The sequence below is a fragment of the Labrus mixtus genome, chromosome 20 (genome assembly GCF_963584025.1).
Source record: "Labrus mixtus chromosome 20, fLabMix1.1, whole genome shotgun sequence".
NCBI lineage: Eukaryota > Metazoa > Chordata > Actinopteri > Labriformes > Labridae > Labrus > Labrus mixtus.
In genome coordinates, this window is record NC_083631.1 from 4,779,852 (window position 1) to 4,798,570 (window position 18,719).

At 38.3% G+C, this 18,719-nt stretch overlaps 2 protein-coding genes across 2 annotated transcripts; both read right to left on the reverse strand.

Moving 5' to 3' along the window:
- Positions 1 to 186: 186 nt before the first annotated feature.
- LOC132954396 (cytochrome P450 2K3-like) lies at positions 187 to 1,813 on the reverse strand. Its single transcript, XM_061026948.1, has 4 exons — positions 1,097 to 1,813; positions 815 to 1,027; positions 558 to 707; positions 187 to 425 (listed from the first exon to the last, which is right to left on the reverse strand). Exons 1-4 carry the CDS (start codon positions 1,257 to 1,259, stop codon positions 187 to 189), a joined length of 765 nt encoding a protein of 254 aa, XP_060882931.1. The 5' UTR covers positions 1,260 to 1,813.
- Positions 1,814 to 4,212: 2,399 nt separating this feature from the next.
- LOC132954397 (cytochrome P450 2K1-like) lies at positions 4,213 to 18,527 on the reverse strand. The gene is given in 17 exon segments (XM_061026949.1): positions 4,213 to 5,124; positions 5,222 to 5,363; positions 5,463 to 5,647; positions 6,112 to 6,253; positions 6,330 to 6,509; positions 7,349 to 7,509; positions 7,699 to 7,848; positions 8,108 to 8,270; positions 8,381 to 8,554; positions 16,983 to 17,122; positions 17,125 to 17,161; positions 17,243 to 17,339; positions 17,341 to 17,398; positions 17,557 to 17,706; positions 17,798 to 17,982; positions 18,174 to 18,329; positions 18,514 to 18,527. Coding segments are annotated over 17 exon segments (2,328 nt in total). The 3' UTR covers positions 4,213 to 4,930.
- Positions 18,528 to 18,719: the final 192 nt, after the last annotated feature.

Sequence of the window (18,719 nt, forward strand, 5' to 3'; positions counted from 1 at the left end):
AGCTTTATTTCATTCTATCAAAATCTCATATCCTTTTCTCTGTTTACTCCTTCTCCCTGCACTTCCCCTTTAACTTATGGCAGACAATAGCATTCATTTTTATTTACACCAATTAACCTGACCCAAATGAGGTTGAACTGTAGTAAATTATCCTGCTATCAGGTGAAAGTGCTCACATACTGTATCTCACCTGCTATATTCTGCCCATTCTATACTCTTTAGTCTGTTTACGACTCCTGCTCTCATGTACACTGTGTACTGTACCTGCATTGAAGGACAACCCAATAGTTTAGAGTTTTGAGTAGCTCTCTCCACCATGGATGTGAAAATCGGGTCATCATATTCAAATCTGTTTCCATACACAATAGAGCAGATGATGTTGGAGACAGAATTGTTTACTGGCTGGGCTGGGTCAAAGCCTTTACCTGATAGAAAGAAATCAATCATTGCACTCATCTCAACTGATGTATCACTGTTAAGATAAATGTGATTTTTCTCGAATAAGAACACATTCATTTACATATATAATGATTTAAGCAAAAACACCTCAAGGATACCATTTTTTTCTTTGAATATATCAATCAGGCGTTGACTCTCCTCTATAATTTTCTCTTCGCATGCTTTCTTTCCCATTCCAAAGTCTTTCATCTTTGTCAGTGAAAATTGCCTCATTTCTTTCCACGAGGCTCCATTGGCGAATAAAATTCCTGAAAATGACCACATTTTTTGGGGGGACTTCTTTTTTAGTAGCAACCAACAAGAATATTAAAACATGAACAGACACATACATTTTTTATTGATTTTTACCCCTCACCATGTGTTAATTTAAGATCTTGGATAATTTGAGGAACCTCTGTCTCTGAAAATGCATCATGGTGGACAAGAGCCTGCTTGATCATTTTGTGCCCCGCAAACACCACCACTTTTTTGGGCCCTAAGTGGAATGTAAATACTGGTCCATACTTCTTTGAAAGCTGATATAAAAGCCATAATAAAAAAATAAAAAATGTATAAAAAGTCAGACCAACTTTTACGTAAAATATGCTGAATCAATAACAAATTCTCATCTCATTCAGTGTTGTATGTCGGGATTTATGATCCAGTAGCAACCAATTGCCTATTACAGGCAGTGGCCAGGGCCCCGGAGGCTCCTTTCTTTGACGATTGAAACTGGAAAATAACACGTAAAAGACAAGCAGGACTCCAACAGTGCACAACACAGTGGTTGTACCTGGGGACTGCAGAAAAAGGCTTTCCATTACAGCTACACTTCAGTGTTAAAATCAAATGAGTCTAAAAAAGTCAGGCAGTACTGGTGTTTCCAATTCCAATGTGCAGCGTGAGTATTAGCATGAGCTATCACATTCAGCTAATCTAGTTCTGTCCAGTTTGAATGTGTGAAACAACAGAACTGAAGGAGGGAGAAGGGTTCCTATTTAACTGTGTCTCTGAGACACATCCTGCAACCTGCAATAGATATAAGTCAAGTAATGTACTTTTACAACTGCTTTTCATAATGAACTGCAAAAAAAAGTATATAGCCTTCCTCAGCAATGATTGACATCAGTATAAAATACCCAGTTGTTTTCAATCCCAAAAAGAATGCTGCCTCCACTCTACACCCAGGCTCATCTAATCCTTATTCCAGGTCCAAGAAGAAGAAGTACTTCTAGTATATATTTTCTTTTGGTCCAACAGGAAACCAAAAGAAGAGTTTCCTTTTTTCATCCATGCATTCATTCTGTTTCTCCCTGTTACCAATGATTTAGTGAGCAAGTATTCAACTAGAAAGTGCCCTGTTAATATTTTACCAATTGTTTGTCTTAGAGTTTAATTACCCACAAATTGACCATGCCTATATGCATAATCCATACTTTAAATTCTACCCTGCCATTCATCTCTAAGTGTATTTTAAATCTGTAGTTGTCAAATCTAATCTCAAAGTAATCATGGTTTGACTTTTGTAGTCCATCACTATCATTTTGAATTGATGCAACCATTGCTACATGTCTTAATGTTGTCTTCCACAAATGATCAAATCAAGATTTGAGGTTTTTTATAAATAGCCCACAATACATCAAAGTGTTTTGCTGAATGCAGGGATTTCTTTCTAAAGAACTTTCCAAATTAAAAGGATTTCTCATATCACTGATATGCTGATGATATTCAGCTGTATGTCATATAAGCCTTATGGCACTAACAACCTATGCTCTGTAGCTTGTTAATGAGTGAGCTCATGTCCTCAACATGTCCTACTATTTTGTTAGTACTCTAAAATGACCCTGACGTTCAGCACAGGGTGGCTCTCCTCTGCTACTCACTCTTGATGAGCTTAATCATTTCTACAGAATTGGCTACTTTAACCTCTGCGACTCAAATAAATGCCAATCCAATAACTAACTGGATAAATGAATACAATCAAAAGCTTCATTTTAATTAACCATAATTCTACAATCTTGTCCAGCCATACCACTACTTATGTGAGCCCAAAATGTGTGAAGACCTGTCGATACTTTAAGAGCTGCAATCTCATCCATCTTGCATTATTTAAAGAATGACACAATATGACATTTTTTGTATTCCCATTTGTCCGTCCCTTGTGCATGTGGCAAGACATGAAGTTAGCAAATGACTCTCATTACTTTTTCTTCTGATCAGGCTGCAGCAAATCGTAAAACATGGCCTTGTTCCCAGACACTCCTATCTTTGATAACAAATGTTAGAGAAATACAAGTAGGATCCCAACAGTCCCTCGTGGATTGGTGGTACTGGGGGTGCAGCTGAGAAGTGTGTTTCCTTATTATAGCTACATTTTCAATTGTCAAAATAACGATAACAAAGTCAATACAATAATTATGTCATTCTTCTTTGTGCATGTGTTGTAAGTCGTTTAAGGATTAAGTCAGGTGAACGAGTGAAAAAAACACTGATTGCCCTTTCTTACGGTTGTCTTTATTTCTGTGTGTAAAGGTTTTGGTTCATGTGAAAGACATTTTTTTAACACAACAAAGAAAAGATTTCCATTCCATAGCTGTTTACATGGGGGGATAAAGAAACACATGATCAAATAAAGTAATAGCCTGCCAAGCAAGTTAATAAATTATGAAATGTTCAGTCCGTGAGGGAAAGTTAAACAATACAGATTTATATGACATGCCGATCCGTCTCAATATGTGTAGCTTTCCAAAAGAATAAATGAATAAAGGGAAAATATGATAATAAAAACACAGCCAAGTTATCATTCTATACTGTAATTGTATTGATTGTATTGATGCCTGTGTAAGTCTACTTCAAGCACCTTTTTTACTTCCAAAGGCCCCGCCATAACCCTTCTACGTTCATCCATTAGATGCCCTCAGATCCTCTGCAGCCAGTTTGGGATATATTAACCTTTTAAACAGGCTTTGCTATTGGTCGCAAAAACCATTGAAATGTAAAAGTCAAAAAGGTACTGTTTGAAATATGGGATTGTTCTCAGACGAGTATACGCACCTCCGTTATTGATCACACAGAGGCTTTACTTCTCAGCTTTGACTGAAGCCTCACGTTGCCTCATCCTCATGAGAAACCTCAGTCACAGCCAGCATCACTTTAAAAAACAAAGATGTCAACCTTGTTTATATTATCTACAAATTGTAGTGAACTGACTGAGCCAAATGAAAGGTGCAATCACACAACTACATTTAGGGTGGTGACATCTATTGGTTGAAGGGATAAATCTGCACATGGAGGGGAATTGGGTGGATGAATGGGTGGATGAATGAGTAGATCACCGCATGGGCAAAGTGGGCAAGTGTCCAGAGCCATGGTGAATGGGAGTCTTGGTCTTAAGATATATATATTGAAACCATCAGTACATGGATATACATATATAAATACTGTATATACAGATGTTCTGATGGTTTTGAGAATGGATAAAAGTTTTCTAACATTTGACCATCTTATCTGAATGGATTGTAAAAAAATATAATTTAATGTTTCAGTTTCTACCCACTGAAATTGAATTGAATCAACTGCATACACTAACTATGACCAACAATCCAAAAGCTAATTGTGTGTGTGGTCACGCATGTGAAAAGTAATATAATAATAATAATAATATAATAATATTACAATACCAAGAATATGGATAATTTAGACTATAATAAAGAGTAAGGTGACAACTGGTGGTGACAAGATGACTGACCCTTCATATAATATCAGATGTGTTCATTTTTCTGCTAACCCAGTCAATCAAATCTAGTAGTTGATACTTGGAGTATCTAAACAGAATCAATTGCAATATTGGACAAATTCTTAGAATATAATTTTTTGCCAGTGAAAATTATAAAGTATGATATTTTTATATTCAAAGATAATTTATTAAATATGAACCATAGAATCAAAGTTTGAATAAGAACAAGGGTCGTGTCATCTGCAAACATTATTGGAGAAGGAACATGCGACTTATTAAACAAATCATTAATATAGATAAGAAATAATGCAATCCTTAACAGAAACAAACTGGCTTCTGTTGAGAAGATCATTTTTACCCATTTGTGAGTAACATCATGAGAACCACGTAAAAAATGGTTTTCAATAACACATGTAAATCAACTGTATCCAAAAGCTTTTGAAAAGTGTAAATAGATACTGAAAGTAAATTTATGATCGTCAAGTGCAAATGTACCGTAGTTTCATCAATGAGATGAAACAAAGCCATATAGGTGGAATGATTTTTCCTTTAGCCTTGTTGGTAAGGAATAGAATTTGAATCAAGCTGAAAGAGAATTATTTGAGATGAGAAGAAACGTTTGAAAATGCTTGTTTTTTAAAAGGGGGTTGGATGGATAATATTTAATGTGTTTCATGTAGTCTAGGAATCTAAATGCTGATTGGCATTCAAGATATAGCCAATCAGCATTGCGAGAAATGATAAGATAACACATTTTTAGAATCCCTCTCTGCTGACAGCACAAAGCTGATGAGGTATAGGGTTGACAATGAAGCCAACACCTGGACTCAGATCCAGTTCGTCCTCTGTAACTCCAGGTGGAGGAGTAAGACGGAATCGCTGGAGGAGGGAAGTAAAGAAAAGGAAGAGCTCCATCTTGGCCAGACCTTCTCCAAGACACACCCTGCGACCTGAAGACAGAAGAGATTTGCAAGGATTCCAACTGGATCATGCTGTGTTAAATATTGTTGTAAACCCAAACTACAGAAACTTTGCAGAGAATGCTACCTGCAGAAAATGGCATGAAGGCATCAGGCTTGAAGAATTTACCCTCCTCATCCAGAAAGTGGGAAGGGTTGAAAGTGTAGGGGCTCTCCCATTCACTTTCATCATATAGAACATATCTGAGCAGAGGAAATACAATAGTCCCCTGTAGGCAAAAGCAGATCCACCATATAAAATCTCAAAAATCAAAGCCTATTTTCAAGAGATGACAAACATCTCCAATGCTCAGATGTGTGCACCTAACCTTTTTGATAAAGTATCCCTGGAAGGTGACGTCTCGGCTGGTTTTGTGAGGTATACTCATGGGGATAATGCTGGCCAGTCTTTGTGTCTCGTGGATGACAGCGTCAATGTATGGCATGTGTTTCCGGTCATCTACCCGCACCTCCCGGCTTCCCAACACCCTGTCCAGCTCCTCATGGACCTTCTCTGAACACACACACACAAATAAAAGCTATTGGCTCTGTGAAGATCAACTTTTGCAGAGTTGTGTTTAACTAAATAGGAGTAAACAGGTAAATATGTTAAAAATGACAATTCAAAGATTACAATGCTGACATGTACCATATAAATAAAACTGCCTCAACTGGCCTTGTATAATTTACTTGGGTGCTTGCAGTACGACACAAGGATGCAACAGAGCTCTCAATATTAAAAAACAACTACAGGTTGTGTCAGCATAGATGGAACTGTAGCCAAGCTGGGTGTGCTCACTTAGTGAAATCTGACAGGTATCTGACTCCTTGTGATCTGACTAATGTTAGCTGATTATTGTTATGTAATCAGGCCGTTAGAACTATCTATTATGTGTATCAAAGTACATACATTACATTTGTTCATGACTGTCAAGTATTCCAAAGCATTTAAAGGTAAAATCAACCATTAAAAACCACCTTGTATGTGTGGATATTTGACCATGAGCAGCAAACCCCATCTCAGTGTAGTTGCTGTGGTATCAGTTCCAGCTGCAAACAGGTTGCCGACAGTAAATATCAAGTTTGTCTCATTGTAGTGAGAGTCCTTTACAAACGAGTCCTAAGAGAAAAAAGGAGAAATATCATTAAAAAAGCTCTGCTGCTCTTTTAGTAAGATGGAACAGAGGTTGACTTACCTCTTCTTTCTGCTTTCGAATTAGAAAACAGTCCAGAAGCCCCCTGCATATTTGAGGGTTGAGTGTTTCTTTAATGCTCTTGATCAACACTTTAATGTCTTGGACAGTATCCTCAGTGTTTCTTAATATCTGCTGCCTGTTTTTGACCCAGCTGAGCAGCCTTGGAAACATGTTGTAAAGCTGTAATGCAACAACAACAAAAAAGAACCATCAACACACATGTTTCTAGATTTGAAATAACAAGTGTTATAGATAGGATTACATGCAAGCTGTAACAGCCCAATCCGAGGTGGGCCTGTGGGCTAAACAACCACCAAAACATTGAAACAACAAAATCACATTAAACACCTTCAAACACTTACATGGTAATAATTATTAGACAAACAAAATAAAAAGAACACAACCCAAACTCCCTGATTGAGAGGCACTAAAAAGTAGTCCCCACTTCAAAGGCCTCCCACATGCATGACTAGGGTGTTAAACACCCAAGACAATGTGCATCTTGTTGAGCAATCAACATCACCTGTAGAGCTACAGACAACCGAAGGGGAAAATGTAAAAACAGAAGAGAGAAACATTCCACTTTAACAATGTATTTATTCATCCTTATGGATCAAACACCCCAAAGTAACCAATTGGTTCAGGCAGTCATTTACTCCCAACCTAGTGGGAGCAATCCACCAGTTTCAAGCAGAGAACCATAGTCTAACTACTGGAGGGTATGACCCTCATCCTGAATGCACCACACTTGGCTGCTAACTGTGTCAGTTCCTGCTGGAAGTTGAACTTTGATAAAGCCAAGTTCCAACAGATCCACATCATCTGCAATAAGCACAGGTAAAAACCTTAAATCCCCAATTATGACACTAACTCCATGGTTAGTACTTCACAAACTGTGAACACAGTTCAGCACAGTTGTTGGATTTTTTCTTTTAAATCAAGCTTACATGGATCAAATTTCTCAGCTACATTTGCTTACTTCAATTACAATGATACAAAATAGTAAATACAAAAATCACCTGAATTGTTGGAGAACCAGTTAGAGATATGGTCTCGTTTGCTCTTTTCACCAAGTTTTGGAATCGCTGGTCATCATATTCAAATCTGCTTCCATACACAATAGAGGAGATGATATTGGCTGTAGCATAATTCATCGGACGTGAAGTATCAAAGGGTTTTCCTGTATAATTGCAATGCGAAAAAAATGAAGTCATGTACAGTGCAGTCGTACAATGAAAAATGTAAAACAATTACTGTTAAAGCAATTACTGTTTTACTCAGACATGACTGAAAAATAGTTTTCCTTCATAATAATAATAGGGTTAATATCATTATTATTAAACTGATGTTATTATGATGAAGTCCATACCTTTATATTCATCAAACATTTGGATCAGATGAGGGCATTCCTCCAATATTTTTTCCTCAGCTAATCTTTTGCCCATCCCGAAGTCTCTCAGGGTGGTCAGGGAAAAACGCCTCAACTCTTTCCATGATTCTCCATTTGCAAAAATAATTCCTATTTAACATGAAAAGACATATCAGAAATGAATCTACAAAAAACAAACTACAAATTACAAATGAACACAGGAACTGATCATCAAACTGTGTTACATCCCATCAAATTCAATGTTATTTGTTATTTTGGTTAATAAATGTGTGTTTTTTTCTTGTCTTTTAGTGGTGTTTACTTTTTGTCACAGCTGTCTTTGCAAGCATTTGGTTTGGTGCTATAATGAAAACATGTTGTATATAAAACATGTGCAGTTAAAACATACCATGGCCATGGTGTAAGTCATATGATATAGGGGAGATGTCTCGGTCTCCAAACTCCTCTGAGTAGTTGACCAGAGCCTCTTTGATTGTCTTGAACCCTGCCAAGACGACCACTTTGGAGGTTCCAAAGTAAACTTGGAATACAGATCCATATTTCTTTGCAAACTGGACAATAGAAAAATAATTAAACATGTAAGAAATAAAGTAAGAACATTTATATTCATAAATGGCTCCCCATTCAAAAAAAATTGCAAAATTGAGAGCGGTACACTCACCTCACAGAGAGTTTTGTCAGGTCTCTTCAAATCAAACTGCAATATGTTGCCAAACAGGGGCAAAGCGCTTGGCCCTGGAGGCTCGCTCCTTTTTTCTTGTGAGCTGAAGCTGGAGTAGAGAAAGTAAAAGACCAGCAAGCCCACTATGGTCCCCAACAGGACAGAAGTGGAGGACTGGAAAAGACCCCCCAACATGATATAATCCTCTGGACCCGACTCTTAAAAGTTAAAAACTTTGAACTGCACAGTTTTCCCCAAAGTCAGTTCTGAGTGCTCTTAGGTCTTATAACATATATTGTAAAGTGGGGGTAGGGTTGGTAGACCAGGGTCTCACAGTCAAACTTAATGCACCAATGAATCCTCTTCACTGGGTGTAATAGCTAAGTCATCACAGATCTAAGCAAATCAATTGTAGTTGTTCACCAGTCACATGACTTGAACTCAGGCCAGACTTGAGTCCCAGATTTGATGACTTTGGACTGGACATGATAAGAGCATAAAGAACACAACTCGACTTGGCCTTAATCACCAATGACTTGTGACTTGAGCCTTATGACTTGAAAATACATTAGATTTAAAAAGTGTTTTAATGTATTGCCCTAAGAGCTCAGTGACGCTGAAAACACAGAATCCATCACTTAAATATATGATCTGATCCAATGGAACAAATCAGATAACAAAGTATTCAGAATCATGGAAAAGGAAAACACGGAATCCAAAAACAATTCAAACCGAGTCAGTCACACTAGTCTTATTATTTTTATTTTAAAAAACACTTCTAATAAATTAATTACAAAAGCAATTATGATCTGTGTAAATATAAAAGATTACTACTCTATTAAAATGGCATTTCATTTGGTGAAGAGTGCTAATGACTCGAAATTCAAAGTGTAGGACTTTGGACCGGACTCTGGACTTGCCTGTCATTCAAAGTCTATTTTTGAATTAGTACATACTTCAGGATCTACTCCATCTGTGAGACTGGCTGAATTTCTTGCTACTCTATTCGGCATTCTACTAAGTTAAAGAGCTACAGTAGCCTTAGCACTTAGCAGGGAGTGACTGATTAGCCTAAAAAAAAATCGATTTCTGGAAGTTATGAATCTATTTGAAATCTCACAAGATAAGAATCTCGATTTTTACATAAATCACTTTTTTTTCCCAACCTCTATGTGACAGTATAAGGGAACATTACCTTTAGCTTTACTGACTGAACAGTCACAGCGCAATCAATAGTGTAAGCTAAGAAGTTGTATGGAAGGTCTGAAGAAGTTTAATTTATTTAACCATTGTTTCATTATTACATAGCAACAAAAAGATACGATACCTTCTCCGATGCAATTTGCAAACTTTTAAAAAAGTTTCACTCGCTTCCAATAGAAATGTTCACACCAACCAGATGAACTTCTCCACGAACCCATGCGTAATAATGTTTTTCACCACAGGAGAAACACAACTTTGCTTTTTTCTAGCAACAACACAGTTAAATTTCATTGCTGGGGCCAGAGTTTGATTGCAGTAATTTGGTTAAAAGTGCAACTTTTATTTTCATGTAGTGGTTCCTAAACTTTTCTCTGCCGGCCGCCCACCCCTCACCATACACACCAACATATACTACAGTATATATAGGCCAGTCCCGCTCTTTGCTAAAAAAATGCCTATATATTTAGAATTTATCTAAAACATTGGCTGCAAAAAGTATATAAAAACATTTCAGTGTGTGACAACAAACTAATCTAGAGTCCTATATCAGGGGTTATTCTTGAATCTAATTATTCTAGAAATTAATGTTAGGCAGATAATCATGGGGCTGTGATTATAACTTGTTCATCCGTCCTCCAAAGGGTGTTAGTGGAATACATTTTACATAGCTCCTTCCACTAGGAAAGAGTAGACTAGCAGGTTGGAGCGAGCTCTCATTTAATTCACTAATTAGTTAACTAATGGGTGGTGAGCTTCCGTAAGCTATAGTAAAGTTATTCACCCCTTTTTGCATGTCCGGGACATGCTACAGGTTGTATTTTTCCAAATCTCCTTTATATCCAACTTGGTAACAGAACTCCATGTTATTATCCTACCTCTGCAAATAGGGCTGGAAATGTCATATTGTGTTGTGTCAGAGAAAAGAGCCATGAAGACAGAGATCTACAGATTCAAGACAGTCTTGTTTGAAGTGGTCCATAGTTTCTGCAAGGCATTTGAATTCAGTTCAAAACAATATGAACTTGTATTTTAATACTATACCAACTAAACAAAAACATATAGCATAGGCTACATTACCAGATTAATAGATTTATCTGATGCATCCGTTCATAATTGTTGTCATATGAAAAGGCCCATTCAGATGAGCAGACCGCTGCAAATGGTTTATTCGCTAAACCTTTCCTTTGCTGCCACCATCTGGACAATTTGTCAATTTCCACTTTGTCTCTATTTTTCCTTTTCCTTTTTTTTCCATTTACTCCTTTAGTTGATTTTTTAAATCATGTTTATCTCTATCATCAATAAGGAAAGGAAAATATAGCAAATTACACTGAAAGAGTAGGTACAGTTGATGCTCCTGTGAGCAAATTTTTAGCTGGTTATGAAAAAGACTGAAAGTAATATTGATGCCTTCATATGACCTTCAAAAGCAGGCAAGACCAATAATTGATTGTAAGGATTGTTTTTTCTATGAGTTCATTAACAATCTGTCATGCCTGCGGCAGGGTAGGTGCCGGGCGAGACAATTAACAACAATAAGGAAACTAAAATGCAAAATATGAGGGAAAAACAAGAATGAATTAATTCCTGAGATCAGCTTTGTGTAGAGGCAGCTCAAAAATGACTTTTATGATAAGTCAATCTATTTCTATCATCTTCTATAATATAAAAGATGTATCTACCCAACCAAGCTCACCCTTTCATGTATATAATTCATTGTAGAAACGAGTAGTAATGTAGGAGTCCCATTTGCAAAAACCTTAAAAAACATTTCTACTGATTGTTTCAACTAATGTGTACAAACTACAAATATGATTTGACTTACAGTGAAGTCAACGACCTCCACTTATGTATGACGTCATTCACCTTTGGTGAGACCACTTCAGGTAACTTTTTTGGGAGTGACAGAGAAACTGTCCGCTCATGTTATTCTAACGTTTTTTTTTACAAACTCTGGCAGTTATCATGCCACTTTACAGATCTCGACTTACAGCACAAAGCTGGTGAGGTGAAGGGTTGAGTGTCAGGCCAATAGCTGGTGTGAGATCCAGTTCGTCCTCTGTAACTCCAGGTGGAGGAGTGAAACGGAACCGTTGAAGGATGGAGGTGAAGAAGAGGAAGAGCTCCATCTTGGCCAGACCTTCTCCAAGACACACCCTGCGACCTGAAGACAGAAGAGATTTGGCAAGGATTCAAACTGGATCATGCTGTGTTAAATATCTCTGTAAACCCTAAACAGAACATCTTACCTGCAGAAAATGGTATGAAGGCATCAGGCTTGAAGAATTTACCCTCCTCATCCAGAAAGTGGGAAGGGTTGAAAGTGTAGGGTCTCTCCCATTCACTCTCATCATATAGAACAGACGTAAGCAGAGGAAATACAATAGTCCCCTGTAGGCAAAAGCAGATCCACCATATAAAATCTCAAAAATTAAAGCCTATTTTCAAGAGATGACAAACATCTCCAATGCTCAGATGTGTGCACCTAACCTCTTTGATAAAGTATCCATGGAAGGTGACGTCTCGGCTGGTTTTGTGAGGTACACTCATGGGGATAATGCTGGCCAGTCTTTGTGTCTCGTGGATGACAGCGTCAATGTATGGCATGTGTTTCCGATCATCTACCCGCACCTCCCGGCTTCCCAACACCCTGTCCAGCTCCTCATGGACCTTCTCTGAACACACACACACACAAATAAAAAAGCTAAGCTAGTGGCTCTGTGAAGATCAACTTCTGCAGAGTCATGTTCGATTTAAAAAAACACGATTATAAAACTACTCAGCTCATGAATTTAATTTGCACTTGCGCTCTTGACATTGTTGAAAAGTGAGTGCATGCCCTCACTGATTTCTCCAGATTAAATAAATGGTGAATGAATTTTGAAAGAGTGTCTTAGATGAGGAGCGTTCCCGTGATCAGGGATGCTGCGTGCAACAACTAAGGCCACAACAGTGAAGACCAAAGGCACAAGAAACTGGGCCACCATCACCTTCCAGTTTCTCCAGCTGTACAGCGCCCTCTTCAGGAACATGGCATAAAACTGCTGCAGGTGAAGTCTGGCCTGGTAGGAGAAGAAAGGGAAGATGAAATGTGAGTGATGTAAATAAAAGGCAGAAATCACGCATTAGGGTTTAGCTAGCTTCCTTCTCGTCTCACCCCGGTGTTCAGCTTGATGTTGGAGCAGTCCTCTGAGATGAGTGTGCCGCTGTCTGTGAAGTCAGTGATGTCGGTCATGCCGCTGATGCTGCTGGCATCGTCTGTGGTCCAGTCATTGGAGCGTCTCTCGTGTTGGTACTGCAGCGCGGGCAGCTGGATCGCCTGGATGTCCAAACTGGAATCCACCAACTTTCCCACCCTGAACACACAAATGTATATCTTGTAATCCAACAACTCACAGATAATAGGTCTGAAAAAGACATCTCTATGAAGTCTTTTGTGTTGTATGAGACGCCCTCATCTTACCAGATATGGGTTGCATTAGTTAGCCTAGATACATCTTTATAGTCGGTCAGTGCATCCCTCCTTTTCCTCTTAATGGAGGGATTGTTAACAAATATATCAACAAACTAAGAACATGTGATTTTTAAAAAAATATTTTTATCTTTTATGTTTTAGAAATGACTAACAACTCCTAAATTATGATAGTCTTAATGGGTGCAGCATTACTATTTAACCGATGAGTTTGTCTGTTTTTTTGGCAGCAGAACGCAGAATACCAGAAGGACACCAAACGACCAAATGTTCAAACAGCAGCTCTTCTTGGTGTAATGTTTGATGTCATGTTTATGGCCAGAGCACCCTCGTGGACTCTCAGTTTGACTTGTAAATAATGAGGCCTAAGAGACAAACGTACTTGGCAGCCCCCAATTACAATGTCATACACTCATAGTAGTTGACAAGTGTGCAGGGATGGCAGTCTTCAGTGGAGCTGCTCTCACGTGTGTTGCCAGAGTGACACATATTAAACTCAGCTGGAGAGTAGAAATAACAGCTCAGAGAGCAAGCCACCGCTGGGACTGAGATGTGTGAACAGAAGCCGACATGTAAGCGACAGTAATGGTTTGGACATAAAGGAAACTGAAAATTGTCTCTTTTACACTAAAGATTTGTGTTAAAGCAGAATTTCCAAAAAAGATGTATGACAGATGTTTCCAGAGCTACTAAAACAGGATTTAATTCAGGCAGAATACAGAACAAACCACCTTTTTAAAAATAAAATGTATCTCATTACATGGCTCACATCACCATGATTTACACACATTGGCTTTAACTATTTATTACTCGTGCAGTCAGCTGCACGATTTGGAAAATCAGAAAGACCTTCACATTCACCCATTCCAGGTCCCGCCTACCTGAGGAAAACCTCTTCCATGGTGGTCACTGAAGCCCCGTAGCTGGCGATGCCAAGCTCCTCTCTGTTCATCTCCAGCTCAGCAAACAGCAGCTCAAACCTGAGCGACACACACACACACACACACACACACACACACACACACACACACACACACGCACACACGCACATACACGGTTACTCGTTACTCGGTAGTAACCCAATAATAGAACAGAAGTGCTACAGTGGAGTCAAAGTCTAACATGTAAGAGGTATAATATTGATTTTCAGCTTTAAAAGCAGATAAAAGGAGAGATGGCTATTATCATAAAAAACCTGCAGTGAGAGAGAAATTCAAAGGACGTAGTTCCATTATATTTTAAAAAACTGTCAGCAGGTTGTCACTGTGTTAACACTAACTGTATGTTTTTTTATCTCTTATTTTTGTATCATCAACTGATTGTTTCATACCTCTGTGCTAACTGATTAAACAAAAGTAATCGTAAGTCTTTTTTTGCATTTTAATCCAAGGTGGTGTGTGACAATTTACCATAATGACAAGGTTTCCCACAAAAACATGTCACATTACACTTACAGAGTTTTAATGCTTTCATGTTTGTACAATTAAAACCATGAAATCAACATATTGGCAGCGTACAGATATGTTTGTATCTCAAGGCTTGCACTAGCTTGCAGAGTAATTCAATGTGAGCGCTGTAGTTGAATCAACAACCAGCATTGCTACAATCAAATCAAAGCAGTTATATCGAGTGTTTAGTTTCGCAAGCTTTGTGATTTAATAACTAAACATTGGTACAGTTCTCATTGGGTGAAAGTAGTGCTCACTGGTAATGTTTGTCACACCCTGCTTATAGCACAGAGTTCATGGGGTGTAGGGGTGAGCGTGAAGCCCACAACCTGTGACAAATCCACTTCATGTTCTTTAACTCCTGGTGGTGGAGTAAAACAGAAGTGTTGGAGGAGGGAGATGAAGAAGAGGAACAGCTCCATCCGAGCCAAATTTTGTACAAACCCTTGTTCCTGAAATGAAACACGCACAAAAAAAAATGAATGTGTTCTCCCAATGGTCTTGGTTTGAGTCAACAGTTTAGCTACAATTACCTGCAGAAAATGGGAGAAAAGCATCTCTCTTTCTGAAATGTCCCTCTGTATCTAGGAAATGGGCTGGGTTGAAATGGTGAGGCATTTCCCATTCATCTTCATCCTGATGAGCAGATGACAGCAGAACAAGCACGGGCGTTCCCTAAAACACGTTGGAGAAGACGGTGAAGGATGTACTGTAGATGTATTTCATCGTTGGAGAATTTGGAATGCATTATTTTATATTAGTGTTATGATGACGGGGTATCAAATTTATGATGATGCTAATGCTATAATTGGAGCTGGTAAATCACATTTAGCTTCATCCTCTGAAAAATATGAGCCCATGTCACTACTGTGATGTAGAAACAGAGACAATTACATTCAAACCCCACAACAATCCAACAGAGCAAATGTAAATAGAGATGCATTTAAAGAGAAACAATAATTTACAAGTGGTACACTTGATTTGTTTTACTTGCCAACCTTTTATCCAGTTTCTCAAAGAAGTGCACCCAGGAGTGATTTCTCTGAGAATTTCAAAGCTGCTGCTTAAAAGTGGATGCAGAAGAACCAATCATACTAAATGGATCAAGCCCAAGTAGACACACATCCTGTAAATGAAATACCTTCTTGATGAAGAAGCCGTGGAAGGTGACATCCTCAGAGGTGCGATGTAGAGTCATCGGGACAGCGTTGGCTGTTCTCTGTATTTCATGGAGGACAGCATCAGTGTATGGAAGCTTCTTCCTGTCCTGTGTCTGCACCACACAGCTTCCTACTACCCTGCCGATCTCCTCCTGGACCTGGTCTAGTAGTAAAAGGATGAGAGCTAAGTTGATAAGCCGTATGACTAGGCGACAGAAGTTGCTGTCCCTGTTAAATACAGATGTTAAACATTTTGCAGCTATATAAACATTAGCAACTGAGCCTTCTTTCTACATGTGCCTTTGCTGTAGAATTGAAAGACCTTGGGAATAGGAAGATGGTTGAACCCGAGCTCTCTACAAGAGGTGCATCAATTATACAGGAAGTGTGTAGAGTTTATCTACAGAATCTGCATTTAAAGACCACTTATAAATGTCCAAAATCAGTACAACAACTGAAACATGCTGCCAATGGAAAGATGTGCTGCAGAAAGTAGATATACATAAACGATGCAAGCTAGAAAAAATGCTAACAGGAGAAAATAAAACAGACATAAAACTTTGGAGAGGCTTTTCATATACCTATGAAAACCAATCATGGCTGAGGAGACTAATACCTAGGTACTGTGTAGCTGGGAGGGGCAGCAAATGAAGATTGACACTCAGCATGCGTGTTCCTTGAGTCTTCAGTTTAGGTAATTATTAATCCCATAAACTCAAATGAGAAAAGCTTGGCCTACACAAATTAAATTAGTAACAAAGCGTATTTGTTTGGTTCCATACCTTGTATTTCCGGGAACTTGGCCATGAGCCGTAAGCCATGTCTGATAGAAGCAGAAGTAGTGTCTGTGCCAGCAGTAAACAGGTTGACTGTAGTCATCAGTAGGTTGTCTTCATTGTAGTGAGAATGAGTATTCCCAGAGGCCTTAAAATATAGACACAATGGAAATAAAAGTTTAAATCCATGGATCAAAAAAAATGGATCAACTATGAAGATGATTTGAGCTTACTTTACCAAACATGAATGGCCAACTACAATATGATGATAGAGAGATCAATGAGTGCAAGTTTACATGGACTTTAGTATCCCAGTTTGACCTGTGTTTTTCATGAAGTCATTTAGCGCTCCAAAAAACAACATGGGGCTTCAAAACAACTGTTGACAAACCAATTGGTGACATCATCAAGTCTTTGCTCTTATGACTTACTACTTATACATTTTTTGGAAAGGTCACCTCTCCAGTGTAATGTCTTAAATGCCATTATGGTTAGTATTTAAATCTGCACTACCAAGAAAATAGGTCACAATTTCTTGTGTACCTCCAGCTGAATCTTGCGGGCCAGAAAGGAATCCACCAAACTTCTGCACATCTGTGGATTGAGGCTGTCCTGTAAACCCTTGATCAAGTCTTTCATGTGTCTCCTATTAGCAAACGCACTCTTCATCAGTTGCTTTCGGGCCCGACCCATTTGAACAGCCTTGGAAAGAAGTTATATAACTGTAGAAAAAAAAGCATAATAACTGAGAATTCAACATTGACACATTTTCCTCCTGTCTGTAGAGGCACTCTTCTCTGTACCTGTACTGAAGCAGATCCCATGAGTTGAGAGTTTCTACCAGCTCGATCCACCATAGATATGAATACTGGGTCATAATATTCAAATCTGTTTGCATATAGAACAGATGATGTTAGAGACAGCGTGGTTAACTGGCTGGGCAGGGTCAAAGGCTTTACCTTTAAGAGAGAAAAGTGTTAAGTCATATTTGTGTTGTTATTATTGACTTGTATTCAAGCATACAAAATGTTGCTTAGTTTGCAGTTTTTTTAAAACAGTTTTAGAATAAAGGAAATTAATGTTTATTTTTCCAAATAAAATGAAGCTTAATTTTGACCTTTTTTTTCTTTGAATAAGTCGATCAGTCGTTGACTCTCTTCAGTTATTTTCTCTTCAGAGGCTTTCCTGCCCATTCCAAATTCTTTCATCTTAGTCAGCACAAAACGCCTCATTTCTTTCCACGAGTCTCCATTGGCAAAAATAATTCCTGCACAAGTCGAAATCATATTTTCTAACTGAGCATAGCTTTTAAGAAAAAAATAAACAAAAGTATGAAATCAGAAATTAAAGATCCTAACCATGAGTTAAGTTCAGGTCATGGATTATTGGGGAATGTTCTTTCTCTGAAAATCCCTCACTGCTGACCAGAGCCTGCCTGATTGTCTTGTGTCCTGCAAGCACCACCACTTTTTGGGGTCCAAAATTGAATGTGAATACTGGTCCGTATTTTTTGGAGAGCTAAAGAATAAAGGTCATAAAATATCTCACAAGAACACAATAATATACTATAAAACAGATTCTTTAGAAACAAAACATAAAGACTTTTCCAGACAGACACACACTCATATAGCCTTTGCATTTAACTGATTAAATACAGGACAGAAACATCCAATCAAAAACATGTATATCTATATATTTTCTTACATTATACAGGGTGATGTGAGGTAACTTATAAGAGGAAGTGGCCGGGGTCCAGGAGGCTCCTTTGTCTGACTATCAAAGCTGGAAAAAAATACATAAAAGAAGAGCAGGACTCCAACAGTGCCCAGCACTGTGGTTGTACTGGGACACTGCAGAAATAGGCTTTCCATTACAGATAAACTATCGTCTCTTGAAGTGATAAGCCAAAAACAATATGTGACAAACGTCAAATGTTTGCTGTTCTCTTCTTTTGTGCTGTGTGTGTAAGACCTACACTGAAGATCACAACCTGTGCCCTATCCATTTAATAATTTCTCACTCCAGGTGAAGGAGGGACACAACTCTGCAATCAAATGTTATCCATTAGAACCACCTTCTTTCTTCCATCTACCATCTAAAACTCTGTTTAGTTCTGACTCTGGGGACAGAGAGCAGACCTGTCCCAGACGACCTGAGCGGTCTGGATGGTTCATAATTAATCAGGAGGTCACTAATGTATTTTGGCCCTAAACCTTTAAGCGCTTCATAAACCAGCAGCAGGATTTTGAAGTCTATTCTCCAACAGACTGGGAGCCAGTG